The sequence below is a fragment of the Centrocercus urophasianus genome, unplaced genomic scaffold, assembly GCF_019232065.1.
Source record: "Centrocercus urophasianus isolate 14NV4802_14NV808 unplaced genomic scaffold, USGS_Curo_1.0 seq_38, whole genome shotgun sequence".
Classification (NCBI taxonomy): domain Eukaryota; kingdom Metazoa; phylum Chordata; class Aves; order Galliformes; family Phasianidae; genus Centrocercus; species Centrocercus urophasianus.
The window spans coordinates 5,884,474-5,902,590 of record NW_024884955.1 but is presented as its reverse complement, the minus strand read 5'-3'; the positions used below and the strand labels follow the sequence as shown (position 1 = coordinate 5,902,590).

Genomic DNA, 18,117 nt, shown 5'->3' with positions numbered 1-18,117 from the left:
AGGGTGTTCTCAGGGGCCGTCACCCAGCCTGATGCCATTGTGCTCCACATGCCACGTTCTAAACATGTGGCTGACCTCATGCAGTTGGATATTGCTACGTGCTCAGCACTTATCTCCTGCTTTGCAGTCTCAGCAGAGCCAAGAGAAGCTGCAGCAAAATTGATCTCAATGCAGGATTGTAGAATGTAGAAAGAAGTGGCCTCATGCAAGGTTTCAGGCAGCAAAAAATCATGCTCATAATGATAAATCACATGTTCCTACTGCAGATCACCGCTAGTGATCTTAGCAGAGCAGTGATACTTAATTGTGTGAAGAAATAATCTCCAGGTGTGCACATAGGCAAGGAGCAGCTCAAGGCACACATCTCTTTTTGCCTTGCTGGCCACCTGAAGTTAAAACTTAGAGTTTTTTTGCTCCCACTCAATGAGAATTAAACCCCTAACAAGACAGAAGTATCTCTTCCCTGCTGAGTTTTAATGATGACAACAGCATCATTGGTGTTGGATTGAAATTAAGGTCCATCTGTATTAGTAATGGTCAAAAGATGAATGAAAATGTGGATTTAGCTTCTAAGACAGTTTGAAGCAGGACCTAAACATTCTTTAAATGGAGAAGCTTGGCTTTAAAGTATAATTTGGCAGCCAGAGGGACATTAAAGGTGGTAGCACCAACACTAGCCATAGCAAGGCAATGGGATCAGCTCCTGCTTCTGACAGCGCATCCTGGTGATGGTGATGGCAGGAGAATTCCCCTGGCAGCAAAGTATTGGAGGGGAACTAATGCAGCATGTGCATGAGCAGTCATGTGTATGTAAGGAGCTGAATAAATTTGTTGTCACATTACCTCTATGTCTGACTGCCTTTAGAATTCAGGCAATGGGACTGCCCTGAATTCCCTGCTAACCTAACACGTAAATGGTAACAGGATTTGTAGGAGAACCATCCATCTTGCTTTAAGAATGTGAGAGAAGCATTTGAAATAACTGGTCTCTCAGGATGATTGCCAGTAATGGTAAGCATTCCTGTTTTGTTTTGTTGTCTTGAGTTTCTCTGGCTTCAACTCCCAGTTGTTGGATAGCATTGCGTTTTTGTCCACTTGATTGATAAATTCTATTTGTGATCTCTGTAATGGCACTTAGAGCCCCCAGTCATCATGGAACTTCTTTGTTGAGCTGCAAAGATTTTGTTCCAGGGATATCTCAGTGAAAAACAAAAAAACAAAAAACAAACCCACGTTTTCCAGTCCTTAAGTAGTTCTTATGCCTGAGCTGGCTTTCATCTGTCTGTGTTTTCCTTGTCAGACATGGATTCCTCCTAGGAATAGTTCTGCCAGCAGCAACAGCAGAATTATTGATGCCCTCTCAAAGCAGCACCAGTTGTGTGGCACACCAGGAGCTGTTGGTTTCCTCTGGCCTGGACGTTTCTTAGTTTAGCCAGATTTTAATCCAAGCGGATGTTACGAAGTTCACATGTCTTAATGAAAACATATCCACAGCTCGGACATAATAAAGAAGGCTACATTTATCTCATTGATAGTATTATTAACTCTATGCTCACAACTCAGCATCTTACTGTAAAGTGATCTTGCTATACTTTGACAAGATCAATTTTCCACATGCGTTCCTTGATTGGCATTAATTATCTTACAGACATTATATATTGCAGCTATCACTGTCAGCATTGCATCTGTGGGCTTCTGTTCATCTAAGTGATGCACAACCATGAGCAAATCTTCATGACTTCATATTGAATAAATAAAACAACCCTTCATGTGGATGTGGACTGTGGCTTAGAGAGGTTAAAAGAGAAAGAAAGAGAATTTCTGCCAGCTTTCCCAGGTAAGGGGTTTTCATGGGTGCTCCGAAGGGTGAAGCCACCCATCACCACCTTTCATGGCTGCCTCCCAGTTTCAGCTGGCCTTGCAGAGACAAAGCACACCTGGGCTTCAGTTAGAAGTTAAGAAATGAAGTAACTTAGGGGGAAGTGACTGCAGTGATATTTATTTACTCCACTGTGCTCAGGAGCCAGAGGTCAGCTGGCCATGAAAAGATCTGCAGCAAAGCTAGGGAGATAAACAGCACTGTTTATGAATTCTTTCTTTGTGAAAAAAAAAAAATGTTTAAAATAGCCTGATGTGATAAAAACTGGCTTGGAGCCACATAAGCTGCAGGTATCAGAAAACAAGGCGTCTTTTTTCCCATATCTCTGGTCCTCTGGTATCCACAATGAATCCCAAAGGTTTCCCTGGGGCACTGCTCTCATGGAGCTGAAGAACACAGCCAGGGCTGGGGACATCCCCTGTTGTTGCAAAGCACAAACTGCCACCATGTGGGGACACTGCCCTTAGGGTAGCCCTGAGCCCACCAGCCTCTTCCAGAAACCCAGAGAAACCCAGAGAAACTCAAGGAGATCTCCCACCTCCCACCTGATGATGATGAGAGTTCTTGTCAACCCTAAGGAGCGAGGAGTTGTTCTTTCTTTCCTCACCTTCTTCCTTACTTTGGCTTCATAATGATGAGAATTCATTTTGAAGTGAACGTTCAGTTCTCATTATTCCTACCAAAGTGTTTAGGGTGCATTTGCTGCTCTCCCCTGCAGACGCACAGTGGGCGCTTTTAGCAAAATCCAAACAGAAGGTCTTACAATATCACCAGATGCCAGGAGAAAAGGCCAGTTAGCAGTGGCTGCTCAATACATTAAAGCACTTGGCATTAAATGTGAATGCCAGGTGCTGCCCCTTTGCCATTGCACACTCAGCTGTCAGTTTGACCTATCAAAATTAAAGTCTTAAGGTGAATGGAAGATTGGAAAACACTTAAAAATGAAATTTCCTTGATTTTCCCATGTCTGGTGAGAACACCGGTGGTATCTTGCAGTAGTGAGCTCCTGAGTAATAACTGTGTGGTGTGAAGAGGTCTTGGTGTGTTTCAGACTCTTCTATAAAAGATAAATGCATAGAAATACAAAGCCTTTTCCTTGCCCTTCCCAGAACCAGGCTCTCACAAAACCATTTGGTGTATCACAAGGGTTTGCCCTTTCCATGGGCGCTTCGGTGCGTGCGCAGCCAGGTGCGTTCTGCTGTAAAGCAATGCAGTGCCTGCCTCCTGAGAGCTGAAAATAATGCAGACAAACTCGTCCAAGCAGTGCATGGGGAGCTCAAGGTTATGAAAATGAAATCATTCTTCTTTTGCTTTTCCAATGACTGCTACTGTTAAAATGAGTAATTGTGGAGTGGCCATGTCCAGACAGATCTGTTTCTGCTCGCAGTTCTTGGCGATAGGCAAAGATGCCCTGTGCAGCAAGGAAAGCAAACAGCAGTTGAAAGTCATGCTGGCTCATTTAAGCCTCCAAAGATCCGTGGGCAGGGCTGGTAAATGCAGCCCCATGCAGCTGATTTTACTCACAGGATGGGGTTGGGTGGGGTATTCCCAAAGGCAGGATAAATGCCTGCCTGCTGCTGTACAGAGATCAGGAAAGTGAATGGAAAATAACCAACCTCTGTGCATGAGGACATCAACCAGTTCCTTTGAGGGTCTCCAAGACAGCTTGGTCCCCAAATGAAGGGGAGCATTGGTCCTCCTGCTGGATTTGTGGGAGGCAGATAGGTGATGGCTGCTGCCATATGCAGGCCACAGAGCTCCTGTCCTTCATGACAGCCCTGTGACCAAGTCACAGCCATAGTACCGCATCCCTGCTCTGGTGTGACTCCTCCAGGACGTGGGCTTGGATAGAGAAAAGCTTGGGGTCAATCTTGTCCAAAGACTTGGGTGGTATTGCTTTGAGTGATGCCAGGCTGGAGAAGCTTGCTGCCCCATATACTCAGTACTGATGCCAGGAATCAAGCCATTTGCTCACCATTTTGGTGTTCCCTCACCTCCCTCCCCACCAGCCACTTCCATGCAGGCGTGGAGGGAGCCATGTGGGACAGCTTAGCCTTGACTCAGGAGCCCGGCATCCATAGCTGCCTGCTGGCACAGAGTCCAGGCTGTGCTCCCCCTTTTCTCAAAGGCAGGGAGAAGCTTTGCTGATGGGGGGAGCAAGATTAGCCTTGCAAGTGCTCCTTCCACCATGCCCAACAAATTAAAGCCAAAGAGGCAGTAAAGTGCTATGGGCCATTACCCCTCTCATGGAGGAGGTTAAGTGTGATGAGGGCCAAATTGGCATTTAATGGGATCTAATTGATTTTATAAGCTGTTGTGTTAACAAGAGACTCGACGCCATTCCACCTCCATCACACAGATCAGTCGGTGACATCTGATGTGTGCCCTTCTTGACCCAGGATTGTTCTATCTTGGTAGGTCCCAGCTTGGCACGTAAAGCACACACAAGTGCTGGGCCCCAGGGCAAGGGGTAACAGGAGGACACTGGGAAACTGTGGAGTTTCCCACTGCGCTGAGTGTGGAAGAGTTCCCTGGTGTGGCTGGAGGCACCCACTGTGAGCACTGAACCCTGCATGGCTTCTGTGGCTGCTCCAGGGCGAAACACTCCTCTGCAAGTGGCAGGCAGGGCTGGGCTCTGGCTGTGCGTAGCCTTTGCCACTGTGCTGCAAGCAAGAAAAATGAGCGTGCTGGGTTTTTTTTTCTATTTAGCTTTTGGCTGGGCTGTGGAGCTCCTGGTCCTGATCTGATGCTGATCGGGTCCCAGTGGCCTGAGATCCTGCAGCCCATCAGCCCTGCCTTCTGCTTGGGCAACTGGGAGTTTCTACCTCCTCAAAGCAGGCACAAAATGTAATTGGCGCTGATAAAGCTGCATGCAGTAGCCAGCAGTCCCTGCACGCATGCAAAGTGTTATTTATTTATTGCTGACTCCCTCCCAGCCGATGCTGTGCCACTGGAACTCTCCAGCTCTGACTAATGCTCCCAATGGCCATGTGGGATATTTGAGTTGCTTTTTGTTTACAGATTCGGTGGGTTCCCGGTAATTGGAACGCGGCAACTTCTAACACATAACAGATGACAGCAGTGGAGGGCATTTGTCATTGCTTCACTCCCCTGCAGCAGGAAAGGCTCATAAGTCACAGCTGACAAATCTTTTAATGACTTTTGAACTTCATTTACAGGAAAGGATGACCATAATCAACAAACAATGATGGCTTACTAATCTTTCTGTATTATTTTTAAAAAGGGGCTTGCTTTTTTAACCCCTGTTACAAGAGCTTAATGCTGCAAAGGAAAGGGTGATGCTGTCCTGGAAGGTGTGAGGAGGTGAAAGCAGCATCAGCTGCGCCATCGTGATCCATCACTCACAGCCACATTGTACAGAAAGGAATCCATCACTGGCGTGATGTCATTGATGGGGAATTGGAGCAGCAGGTGGTGCACCTTCACTCCCAGTTTTGGCTCACGTCAGGGGCAAGATGGGTAGAGCACCACTGGGCAGGTGGGAGCAGATTCAGAGGACAGCATAGGAACAGATGTGCCCGCGTTGAGCCAGGCTGTGTCTTAGTCTGTGTGTCCATGTAAACCAAGGGAGGCAAAGACCAGTAGGTGTAGAGCGAGAGAAAAGATAATGGCAACTGATGCAGGTGATACCACAGCTACCACTCCAAGCAGCCCAGCTGCTCTCCAGGTCTCCCTGTCCTCACCACTGGCACAAAACCCTCCTCTGTAGGGTGCTTACCTTGGGGTGAGGGTGCTGCTGCCTCTCTGCCCCATGCAGAACCATGAGCGCAGCATTCAGGTTTGAGCAGATCACACAGCAGGTGGAGTGGGAGCCCACAACCAGTTGGCTTTACAGAGATATATGTCTTAATCACTGGTGTCATTCTGAGTATTTAGACTGTCTGAAATAATTTTCAAAGGCAGTCAGCTGATAATTAACTACAGGAGAGGACAAGAATGTCCAGAACTTCAGCTGCTAGAAAGCAGAGGATCAGCGTGCCAAGGGCTGCACTTTCCTCTGGCTCTGTGCCTCCTGAGGCTCCATCCCATGCTCTGCTCCCCACTCTGAAAACACTGTGAGGAGCAGGCACTGGGCATCACTGGTACCCCCCGGTGTTAATTCCCTTGAGGAATGGGGGTGATTGGCTGTTGACCTGCAAAGCAAAACATTCCTGGGTCCCACTGGGGCCTCAAGCTGCCCCTCTAACACAGGAGTGTCCTCCTCACCGCGTGGCTTTGCCAACTCACATGGCATGTGGGGCTTTGCTGAAATCCCCAGTGGCAGGAAGCACATGGCGGTGTGGGAATGCTCAACTTGTGCTTGGTCCTACAGAAAAACATTCCCCCAGCTCTTCTGGCTCATAGGGGCTGCTGGCAGAGAGGGGTGGTGAGAGGCTGAGCATGAGGATGGTCCCACTGGGAGTCCAGCAGTGTGTTGAGGAACTGATGGCATTGCCACACTCACCTCTGCCAAAAGGCAGGCAGAGATCTTATAGAGTCCTTAGAGTTAGAAGGGAACTTTAAAGGTTATCTGGTCTAACTGCCCTGAAATGATCAGGGACATCCACAGCGAGATCAGGTTGCCCCGGGCCTGATCCAGTCTCAAGTTGAAAGTCTCCAGAGGATGAACAAGGAGAATTACACCCTTTGGCAGCTGTTCTTCAGGAGCTGTAGCCCTGTCAGGTGGTTAAATGATTGCTTTGGGGTCCCAGATTTCCCCTTGGCCGTGCTCCATTCACCCACAAGCCTTTGTCAGGGGGCTTCTTCAGCTCTCCATCTCCTCTCTGCACATCTCAGGGAGACACAAGAAGCAGCACAAAGATGCCGGTTCATTAAGCTGCTCAGAAAGTTCCCAGAAAGTTCACTTGCTGAAGATCTCACTTTCCTCATGAATAAATCATTTGCTGTTAAAACAACAGTTGGGCAGGTGGGGGACTGTTCATTAAGTAACATCAAGTCAATAGGCAGCTGATGAGAACCGGTTTTCACTGTGTACAAGTGGGAGAGTGGGGGATGGAAACATTGTGTTTTCCCATTAGGCAGTGAATGATAAAGAATTAAAGAATAATTCTCAAGAAATTAGTCATGGCCAGCCATTAATGAGCATCTCAGTAACACACTAATGAGCTGGCTTCAGATGCCTGTAAAAAAAGGACTTTAATTAGATTAATACATGTAGCATTGTCCACAGCCCAGTAGGTAATCATCAGGTTTTGCACCAGTGGGATTACAGATGACATTCTATTTAATTGCTGTTTCCTTTTCATTTTCTTCTTCTTCTCCTTTTTTTTTTTTTTTTTTTTTTTTTTCCCTTTTAAAGATTCTTTCCTCCAAAGAATTTTGTTTCTGTTCTGGAGCACAACCTAAATGTTATGCCTGGAATTCTGCATCTGAAAGTGCTGCCAGGCTGCGCTTATCTGAGTCAATTGACCTTTAAAATTTATTTTGCTACTGTCAAAAAGAATGTGAGTCTGTTCACAGGAGATTCCCAAGACGATTAGAAGCAGAGAGTCCTGAAAAGTCGACTTGTTGCATATTCTGCAATCAAATGATGATACAAACTCTATTTTTAGGGGGAAAAAAATGCCTTCCTTTAAGAATTATTTTCATGGAGGAAGTGGAGTCCAGAGAAGTTTTGTGTGATTGGGACAGTTCAAGTTCCAGCAGGTAAAGAGGAGTGTTGTCTCACACCTTGAAACCCATGACGTTGATACACATAGGCTTCAGAAAATGCCCAAGTTCTTGCTGCTAGCAGAGCACGGATGGTGGGATGACTTTTACATGATGGTTTAATTGGCCCTGTATGCTGTCAGGTGGAAGGAGCTGTCAGCGTCTGGCTTCAGTAGGAGACAGGCAGGCAGGCAGGGCTGGTGCAGTTGTACTTGGCTTTATCTCAGGGTTTCCAGCCATAGGTCATCCCTTTATCACACTCACTAGGATTTAAGACCTTGACAAATAGATTTTTAAGCTTTCTATAGGCATGAATAATATGTAGGACAGATGGTTACGAGCCACAGCTATAAACTGTGTGCTGACCTGATAGACTTTGTAACTATTGTACCTTTAACAACTGATTAAATGCTTATTAAAACAGCTACTGATTATTTTTATTGCTCCTTTACGAGGGATTTGCCAGATGCACTGAAATCTAAATCACGACCAGGTTTTCAAAGGATTGGCAGGATTTCTCCAGTTCAAAATGACTCGTTTTAATTAAAAATTATAAAAGCAGGCTCTTTGCGTAGCAAGACAGAGAGCTGGAGGAGTGCTATGAAGCAGCTAATTCTGTACACACTGTTGTGCACTCAGCATCCACCTGTCTGCAGGAGCGCCGTGCTTCCATCTGCACTGAGCCCCAGCTTTGGGGAGTTAGCGCTTAAAGCAGAGAGGTTGAGGAAACCAACTCAGTGAAGTAAGCACTGACCATTGTGGAGAACACCCCCAATTTCTGGTCCATTTGGGGTCAGATGGAGACTGCAGACATCCTCATACTGCCCGTTCCCCAAACGGCATCTCTGCTCCTGCATAACGAGTACGACACCTGCAATGTCTTTATTTACTCCCTTCTTTTAATAACTTCCTGGTCCCCTAACAATTACATTTGGGAAAGTCAGAGCCATTTTCTCCAGAAGACCCAAGGACTCGTTCCTTTCCAGTTTATTCTGCTTACTGAACCACACGGCATTGCGGAGGGTATTTCTGCTCTCTGGGAGTAAGGCTGAGACCCCCCCAGGTTGCTGTGGAGGAGGTGCTGGGAACTCAAAAGCTATTAAAAAGATTGCAGGGTTCGTGTTGGTTATTAAAGCAGTGCTTCAGAGCTTAGCTCCGGTGCCTGGGGACTCACCAGCAAATTACTGCCAGCTCCCGAGGAGGAGTGATTGGCACCAGAGGTGGCGAGGAGTTCAGTTGTAGATGCATCTGCCTTTCTGTGCTATTGCTGGGGCAGGGCAAGGCAGGCAGGGTCTTGTAATGCATTGTGTTTATTTAAAGCTACATCTATGGATAAAGGAGGAGCTGCTCCATTTAGAAATCGCTCCGAGCCAAGTGCCTGGCTGCGGCAGAATCAGATTTTGACCTGAGTGAGCACATAGCAGATGCAGAAAAAAGTGAGCCCATGTAGCTGGGGCTTACCCCAGCAAGCAAGCAGGAGGCATTGGGGCCACGCAGCCTCCAGCCCCAGGGGACACTGGGGAGCAATCTGCCAGATGGGGCATCCCAAAGGGCCACAGTGTTCTTGAGCCCATGGCAAGGAGCAGCTTTGTCCCCTGAGGTCTCTGCAGGACCGGCACTTTTGTCATCTGTCTCAGCGCAGGGCCACCAACCTGGGGAAAGTTGGGCAGGGACCAGGACAGGATGAAAAACCGTGTTTCTCATTTTGTGAACAAGTGTGATAAGAGGAAAATAACAACCCGGCTGTGTGTGGCCGTCACACAAATAAAGAGCTTTCCGCAAAGAGAGTGGCGGGGTTGGGTGGTTTTTCTTTGCCTTCTTCTTCTGTGACAGTTCATCACTAAGACGGAGCCTCTGGGGTTTTTAGACACCTGGCTCTCAATTAAACAGCTAATCTGTGAAGCAAGGCACTTAAAGCGGGAAGGAAAAATAGCTTATCAAGTAAACCAGCTCTGGCCTTGGGCTGCTACCAGATTGAATATCAATATCTTTAAGGGATCCCTGAACATGAGTGACAGCAGGGGCCATGACATCGTTTCCAGCCACGCTGCCCCGGGTAGGGAGGAGAAGTGGGAGATGGATGCTGCGTGCACAGAGCATCCAGACTGCGGCCCCATGGAGGCCTCATCGTGCTGAGCCCCAGCACAGGGCTTCTGGGGCTTTATAAGGTTTTTACTTTGTTTTATTCTATCCTATCCTACTGTATTTTATTTTATAGGGTTGTTGTTAGCAGATTATTGGTTTCGTGGAACAGGAACGTGTGTCACTTCACACAATTGCATGAACACAGCAGCTGAAGCTTTAAGCAAAACAGCAAATATCAGGGAATTCCCAACAGAATTGCGAGATTTAGCAGGACTGACAGCCTTCCTCAGAAAGTGGAAGTAAGCTTTGTGTCTCGGTTTCCCTTCCAGAAAGCAGAAATAATCATACTCATGTGTGCTTTGTGTTCTTTGAGGTCTGCAATGACCCCTTTATACATCCATTTGTCCATGTCCAATTGATAAGAATCATTCTTTACTAGTTGCATTTTTTCTTTCTTACTCTCTTTTGTGACTCAAGCCTGCCTTGTTGCAGTACTTGCTTGAGGGAGAAAGGCAAAATAATAGATGTGAGAATGCATCCTCTAGACAGCTGTAGTTATTAGAATATCAATGAATCACCACTGGTACCTGTCTCTGCTGTATATATTTTTATATATATATACATAATCAGAGAATCGCCAGGATGCTTTGCCAAGGGCTCCCACTGGTTTTTATGTGATGTTATCAAAGGGATGGTAGCTCAAAGAGATCCTGTGCTCTGCTGACCACGAGGGAGAGCTGTGATGTTTCTCATGGAAGTTGGGGTTGAGCCAGTGCTGGATTTCACCCGGGTGTGATGCAGAGTGCTCTGCTGGTATGTGGTTAGGATAGGTGCTGTTAGTATGTGGTGATCAGCATTTGGGGAGCAACTGGTGATTAAAGTTTGATTGTTACAGTGAGGATAGCAAGAAGTGATGCAAAATGAGAATTGTGTACAAGAAGACAGCAGAAATTAATTGGGTGGAAAGGGGGTGTTTTCTCCAGGAAAGCCAGCAGTGTGTGAGGACAGCAGAAAAGTGCTTGGCACTGGCCTGTCAGATGGAGGATGTTGCTGGTGGGGCTGAAATCTCAGCCTGGACAAGCGCTCACAGATCTTGTGGTCGAGGCTGTGGCTCCCATCTCTGTCACAACAGGGACAGGGGCAGCAGTCAGTGGGCAGATGGCGCTTAGGACCTCTGGTCCTCAATGGCTTCCTCCCAGGTCTTGCCCAGTGATGTGGCCATCAGCTGGCCTGACCTGGAGTTTGTCACCCAGAGCCACCAAACCATCACTGACCAGCCACCAGGCACAGCTCCTTCTGCAGCAGAAACCATAAGGGAAGCACCTGCAGGTCTGGAGCATGGAGCTGGACAAGAAAGATGTGAGGTGGGAGATGGAACCTAGGGGCAGGCAGCATTCCACATGGCGCCTACCTCTCAGATGGTACCTTGGGGATGCCATGGGAAGTGTCCTACTCCCCACCAGCACCCTCTGGGGAATGGTTGCCATTAGGCAGAGTGCAGAAGGAGCTCAAGGAATTCAGGCTGAAGGCTTCAGGTCGTAGCTTGGGAGCAGGAATCCTACCCCCACGTCAGACAGGTCCGTGCAGAGCAAGGAGCTGGTAGCTTTGTGCAGGTGAACTCCTGCCAGGACTTCAGGGGCCTCTTCTCAAGTCATGTGTTAGCTGGCAAGCCCCTTGGTAACCCATCTGTAAAACAGGGAATTTGTGTCCCACCTTCATTAAGGTGTTGTCAGAGGGGTGTCATTCCTCATAACTTGTCTGTCCTAATGATGAATGAAGGTGAAGTGGAGGAGGAGGGGTTGTGGAGGGATTACTGCTGGTAATGTATTCTCAAACTGAAAATTCATCTGGTACCTGAGTGCCCACCTGGGGAGCATCCTCATCCAGCTCTTTTAAAGAAAACACACAAAGTGTGTGGCAGCAGCAGAGCTGGGTCATGATGCAGCTGCTGAGAGCAGGCAGCCCTTTAAATTTGGGGGAAAAGCCCTTGATTTACGCTAGTCTTCCAGCCAGACCTTGATGTTCTGCACATTGCATGGAAACAGCTTAACCCACATCCCTCCCACACGGGCTTAAGGAGCTCAGAACACTGATGTAATTGGTATTTACAGCTGCAAACAGCTGGTCAGAAATCAGAGCAGTATAAATAATACTCTCCTGGGCATGCTACAGTTTGGGAAGTGTTTGGGCTAACAGCAGCTTTAGGGTTTTCCCTAAGCTGAGGTATGGGGCAGCAGCATAAAATTGATCAGAGTGTGACAAGAAGTGGGTGTTGAGCAACAGGATTATATTTTAATTTGTTCGGCGCAGAAGCTGGGAAGTGGAAACATCCATTCATGGCAGCACAGCCCAGATGAGGGCAGCTCTGGGGATGCTGCCGCAGGGAAATCATGCAGAGACAGAGAAACCCGATTTGGACAGTGGGTCCTAAAGGCACCATAAGTTTCTGAGGGTTTTTCAAGCAGGTGCCCCAGGTGCTGTGCCAGCATGTTGTGTCATGGGTGGGGGTTCACATGGATGGGAACTCAGGGCTGGGTGCTGGGTAAGACACTGCGGCACCAGGAAGCCCACTCAGGCCTAACTCCACCGCTACACACAGATAGACTTCAAACCATGAAGGAGCTGAGTGCCCTGATCTTCATGCCTTGAAAATTAAAAAGGCTGAGGGCTGGCAGTCATGACTTGTCCATATAGAGCTCATTGATTGCAGTCGGTGTTAAATATCTCCTGATTGCATGGGTCAGGCTCAGGCCCCCGCTATGGGGTTGTTGCAAACCCTGGAAATAGACAGCTCATGGTGACAGGCCCTGAGGTGCTGATGGAGGTGCTCTGTGCATGGAAATACATTCAGCCCCATCCCCTGCTGTGGGCTGGCTGCCCCCCAGCTCAGGCTGCCCAGGGCCCCTCCATGGCCTCAGTCACCTCTAGGGATGGGGCACCCACGGCTCCTGGGAGCAGTGCCAGGGCCTCACCACCCCTGGATAACAAGAAGGGGGAAAGGGACTTTGGGTGTTTGAAAGTCTTGGCACAACCCCAAAAAGCATGTGGGGAAATGATTCTGCCAGTGAGGACAGACTTTTTTCAGGCTGGGCTGCCGGTGGGCAGAACTCCCAGGACTTGGGATCACAGAGAGCTGCCCCATGCAGCCAGGGAGCTGCCGGCCATCCCAGGCCAGACTGCCCAGACAGAGATGGAGAGGTGAAGCCCCAAACCTGGCTGTACTTCATCCCAGCAGTGCTCAGGCAGATGTTGGAGTGCCTGGCAGGGGCCAGGGAGAAGACGTAGGGAAGAGCAGCACCAACCATGTGCATTGTAAAACAGCTCCCACAGCTCTGCACTGACTGCTACCGGGTAAATATCACATCGTATGCATCCAGCAGACAGTAATGAGCCCCAGATGGCCCCTCTTTTTTTGGAAGATGAAAATCAAACCAATATCTTCGGACAGTTGCAGTTTTTGTTGCATAAACAAAAGGAAGCTGCCTGATAGGCAGCAAGACTAGATTTATTTAATAGTTCCCAGCCCTGATCCTTCATAGCGATTGCCCATGAGATAGCCCAGGTAAGGACCTGGGAGGATTGTGCCTTGCAGCTGTGCTGGCGGGCTGCAGTGCCTGCTTATGATTCCCAAGCAAACAGTGACATCTCCTGTTAGCTCAGAATGCAGCTCAAAGCCCAGCAATGCTAGAGAGCAGATATCGGCTAGGAGCACAGTGTTTCCTTCACCATGTAAATTTCATTGCTTGCTTCCAGAAAAATGAAGCCTTCTTCTATCTACAGATGCAGATCTGCAGAGTCCAGGTTGTCTTTGTGCATGGGGAGAGCCAGCCTGTGCCAGGGGGACCTGTGGGGAAGCCCAGGAGGTGGGCATGAGCAAAAGTGCTGAATGCAAACTGCTCTAAAAAGAGCAATCCTTGAACTCTAATTCAGTATAGACAGGTAAAAACTTTATTTTAATTGCATTAAAGCTTTTATTTGGATGTAAAATCTATTTAAATACTATGTTTTGCCTGGGAAGCAGCCAGCATACACTCAGAGTCAACCTGATAAATGCATCTCTGCTGAGCTTTGTGCTGGTGGCAGCAATCCCTGCCCAGCACAGAGGGGTCTCCAGAGGCTAGCTGTAGTTGGGGAGCTGGTCCTCTTGCTCCAGCCTTGCTGGAACCTTTTTCCCCCTCCCCTTTTTGTAAGACTTAGGTAATTCCCTTGCACGCCTTCCTGACTCCTGCTTTGTTCATTCAGGTGTTCAAGATGTCATTGAAGGTGCAGACGAGCAACATAACGAACAAGAATGACCCCAAGTCCATCAACTCCAGAGTCTTCATTGGCAATCTCAACACAGCTGTGGTCAAGAAGTCAGACGTGGAGACCATTTTCTCCAAGTACGGCCGCGTGGTGGGCTGCTCCGTTCACAAGGGCTACGCCTTCGTACAGTACTCCAATGAAAGGCACGCACGTGCCGCCGTGCTGGGTGAGAACGGACGCGTGCTTGCAGGCCAGACATTGGGTAAGTCTTTTGTGCAGGTGCTCTAGGTGCCCAGGTGCAACAGCCCCCTGAAGGGTAATCAAGGCATAGCTGGGCCAAGATCAGGCTGCGCATTGATCTGTAAGTCAGGGTCAGGTTTAGGGATGGTGAATGGATTACACAGCCCGCTGATGAGCCAGCAGGGCCGTAGTGATGAGACAGGCCGGGGGCATATTGGTCCATGGGGCAGGAACAGCAGGGTCCATATCCAGGTACAGGCATGGCTGTGACAGTGCTGGGTACCAGCATCAGAGCTGTCCTACAGATCAGCAGTGAGGCTAAGCACAGCCATCCAGATGTATTAGTGCACTCAGGACTGTGGCCACAGCACTGCTTGGACTTCGTAGAGGCAGAGGGGACTCTGGATAGAAAAAGCGGCATCCTGAAATGAAGGATTGGACTGAAATAAGAGCAGCTCGTTTCCTGAATGGCTTCCCTCAGCACTACCAGAAGACTTGATCTCCTATTTTTTTCACCATCCAGAAGTCAGGTGTCTCACCATTTCTGATCACATGGACATCCTCTGTGATCAACTGAGATGAGCTTCTCTGTATTTGAGTCTGAGACACCTGGCTGAGGTCGGGATGGAGGTACCAAGCTGCCAGCCTTAGCCTTGCCTTTCAAGAGAGGTGATAATCTAACTCGGACTGTCTCAGACTGGCTTCAGCCAGCTGATATTCAGTGAGATAACTCTACCCCCACCAGATATGTGAAAGTGTCTTGTCTGCACTGCTGTGTGATAAGAAATAACAAACAAAACCACCCCAGCTGCTCCCAGCTGCATCCTTGTTTTGCAGATTGCTCTGAAGTGTCACATGCTGAGAAGCCTTTGTCACCAGCTCTAAGCTGAGAATTGGAACCAAAGGCAGTGTTTTTAATGAAAAATTGTTATTTCCAAGTCTGCTGCAAGCAGCGGCCATTGGACACACAGGGAAGCGATTTGCAACCCATTCCCACTCTGCTGCCAGCACAGCAGTCAGAAATAGGAAGTTGTGTGCTAGGTCATGTCTTTAAGCCACTGTGCTGTTTCCATCCATGGTTTATTCAATACAGAAACTTTTCTTCATTTCTCTTGCTGTCAACACAAAGCAGAGCTGAAGTGCAGTGTGCCAGGGTTGCTGCAGCCCAGATGTTGCCCACATGTTTGCATCATTTGTAGAAATGATGAGCAAGGTGCTGGGGAGCAGAGGAGCTCATGCTGGCACTGCTGTCAGAGGTGCAGCTAAGAGAGGGCCACACAGCCACTTTGCTTGAGATGCCTATAATTGTATGTATTTATATAATTGTATTGTATGTATGTATAATATGTATTGTGATTGGAACTGTTCACTATTGGTGCTGGTCCCAGAGGTCTGCCATGCTAGCAAGGCAAAATAACCATGCTACAGCTGTGAGAACTGCACACACACTGGAGGAGGTGTTCAGTTCCCTTTCATTTGCCTTCTCTTCATGATCAAGTTTCACAACAGAAGAGTTCAGCATGCTTTCCCATCACACTCGTGGCCCAGTATAAATGTGGATTTGCTCCTCTTTCAGTGGAACCCAGCAGAAAGAAAGAGGTAAAGACGCTGTACAGTGTGATTAGTCTGCACAGGAAAAGTAGAAGGCCCCTACAAAAAAGTGGCTTCACAGCCACGCGGGCTGTACTAATGTGGAGGAAAAGAAAGATGGGACAGGTATGGGCATGGTAGGTGTGTTGCTGGTGAGGCTGTCCCTGCCTCAGTGCATGGGCAGGGCTTGGAGGGAACATGCTATCATCTTCAAACCAAAACCTGCAGGTACAACCAGTACTGTCAGGCTTCAAAAGCAGCATTTTGAATGTAAGTCTCAGACTATAATGTCCAGTCCTCCAAGCACCTGGAGCGTGATGGCTGGAGCCAATGTCCCTTCCCAGCTCCATGCAGTAACTTCAACTGGTTGCACCTGATCCTGCAGAAGAGCAGTAAAACAGTGCTCTTCAGGTCTACTGCTGCATTCTGGATGACAGGAGCTCCTGGGAAATTACCACCCATGCACTATAGGCAGCACCTGGTGGAGGGGGAAAGCACCTCCAACCTGCTGGGGGGGCAGCAGCTTGCAGTAGTGCAGGGCTGCATGTCCCCAGTGCCAGCAGGAGTCATGTAGCAGGACATCTAAATCCAGAGCCACTCCTGCATGCCAGGCCTTAGCTTGAGCAAGGCTGCTCATCTTTCTATCTGGCATCTTCTTCATAAGATCAGTTCTCTATCTGGATGTCCTAATAGCATTTTATTCTGTCTTTTTTTATCAGCGGACGTGCAGACTGTCAGACTTGCATTTTAACTGATCAGCCAGATACTGAATGCATCCATAAATTGAGGTGTTTGGGAGTGATTGGGACTCACTGGGTCATGGACTGCTGTGCCAGGCACGTCCTGGTTACCACTGTGCTTTCTGTAGAGGCTCTTAGCAAATCCAGTCATTGAAGGAGGCCATCACCATTTCAGTGCAGGAGCTCTGCACTTCAGGCTGGCTCCATACCAGTAACCTGTCCCTGACATCTGTGCTAGACAAAGAACAACCTCTTCATTTAGTGCAGGAAGAGACACCTGGTTATGGGTAGGGAGGGATATATACCATGGTCTGAGCAAATGGATTCAGTGATAAGGAGTAGGGAGCCAGAATGGAAATGGGATACAGAATGTGTCCAGGCTGATGTGCATGCTGAGCTCCTGTCTTTCTGTGTTCATTGACAAGGGAGTCCTGGGGGTTCTGACGGCTCATCACTGCTGCAGGTCGAAAGTACAAATTTCCTACTGTGACTGTACAACCCCAGTGAAGGCCCTGTGATGCTATTTCTAGCAGTGCATACCAGCAAATTGAGCTAATTGTTGTCATTATCCACATTATCCACCGTTCGGCTTTCATTGCATCTCCCTGGAAGGATGTCAGTCAGTATGGTGCTGTCAGTTGCTCTCCATTTTGCAAGAACAGTGACTGGCAGCTTGCAAGATGCACCTTGACAGCAGAATGGGTTCACAGCAGGAGAACTGGAGCTGAGCAGGGATGTGCTCTGGGATGCACCATGGAAGAATTTATTCCTCCCTTCCTCTATAGCATTGCCAAAGGCATTGTACTGTTCCAAAACAGAAAGACATCCATGTTGGCAGCAGCCATCCACAGAGCTGTCCTGTTCACATCCTTGTTCAGGCTCAGCATTCTTCTACATTTCCGTTAGCAGCTGAATATGGAAGGGTGGAGGGTGAAAGGCAGCAATGAAAGGAGGCATTTTGATGCCTTCATGCCCCCGTGCCAGAACAGCAGCACACAGCATAGCCACCATGGTCCCTTTGCTTGCAAGGCACACAGTTCTAGGGCATGCATGTGATGTTGAGCACAAGTCTTGTGCCTAGCTGATGAAGGGAGGTACAGCCATTAAGCAAATAACTGCAATTCATTTCCAACTACAGAAGCAAGATAGTAATGCACACCCAGATGACTGCAGTTGTCCTTTCCTACCCCTGCCAGAAGAAACCTCCAGTGACTCAGGCTGTTGTGACAGGACAAGATACTAGGATTTCAGACTAAAAGAGGGAAGATTTAGATTGGATATAAGGAAAAAGATGGTGGTAAGGCACTGTCACAGGCTGCCCAGGGAGGTGGTGGATGGCCCATCCCTGGAGACATTCAGTGTCAAGCTGGGGGCTCTGAGCAGCCTGATATAGATGTAGATGTCATTGTTCATTGCATGGGAGTTGGACCAGATGATCTTTAAGTGTCCCTTCCAACTCAAAAGACCCTATGATTTGCAGTGTCCAGAAGCATCTAGACAGACTTATGGTCACTCTTGGTGCTGGCTTGCCAGGCTCTTGGCTCTTGAAATTGGCTCTATCACTTTATTTCCACATCAAAAACATGCTTGGCAGTGAGACGGAGGAGAAAAATTTCCTCCACAGATTAGAGCAACCCATTCTCCCTGCCCTCCATCAAAGATGTACCT

At 48.2% G+C, this 18,117-nt stretch overlaps 1 protein-coding gene across 9 annotated transcripts in view; it reads left to right on the top strand.

Annotated features, from left to right (window-relative positions):
• The window catches only part of RALY (RALY heterogeneous nuclear ribonucleoprotein), a 131,091-nt gene that overhangs the window by 97,193 nt on the left and 15,781 nt on the right, over positions 1 to 18,117 (top strand). For 7 of the 9 annotated variants that reach the window (XM_042832533.1, XM_042832528.1, XM_042832532.1 and 4 more), the window contains one exon: positions 13,877 to 14,141. In XM_042832533.1, coding sequence (XP_042688467.1) covers positions 13,886 to 14,141 — 256 coding nt within the window. In that variant the 5' untranslated portion in view covers positions 13,877 to 13,885. Of the gene's footprint in view, positions 1 to 7,503; positions 7,547 to 13,527; positions 13,574 to 13,876; positions 14,142 to 18,117 lie in introns of those variants that run through there. The other 2 variants (XM_042832537.1, XM_042832535.1) reach the window with 2 other exon arrangements.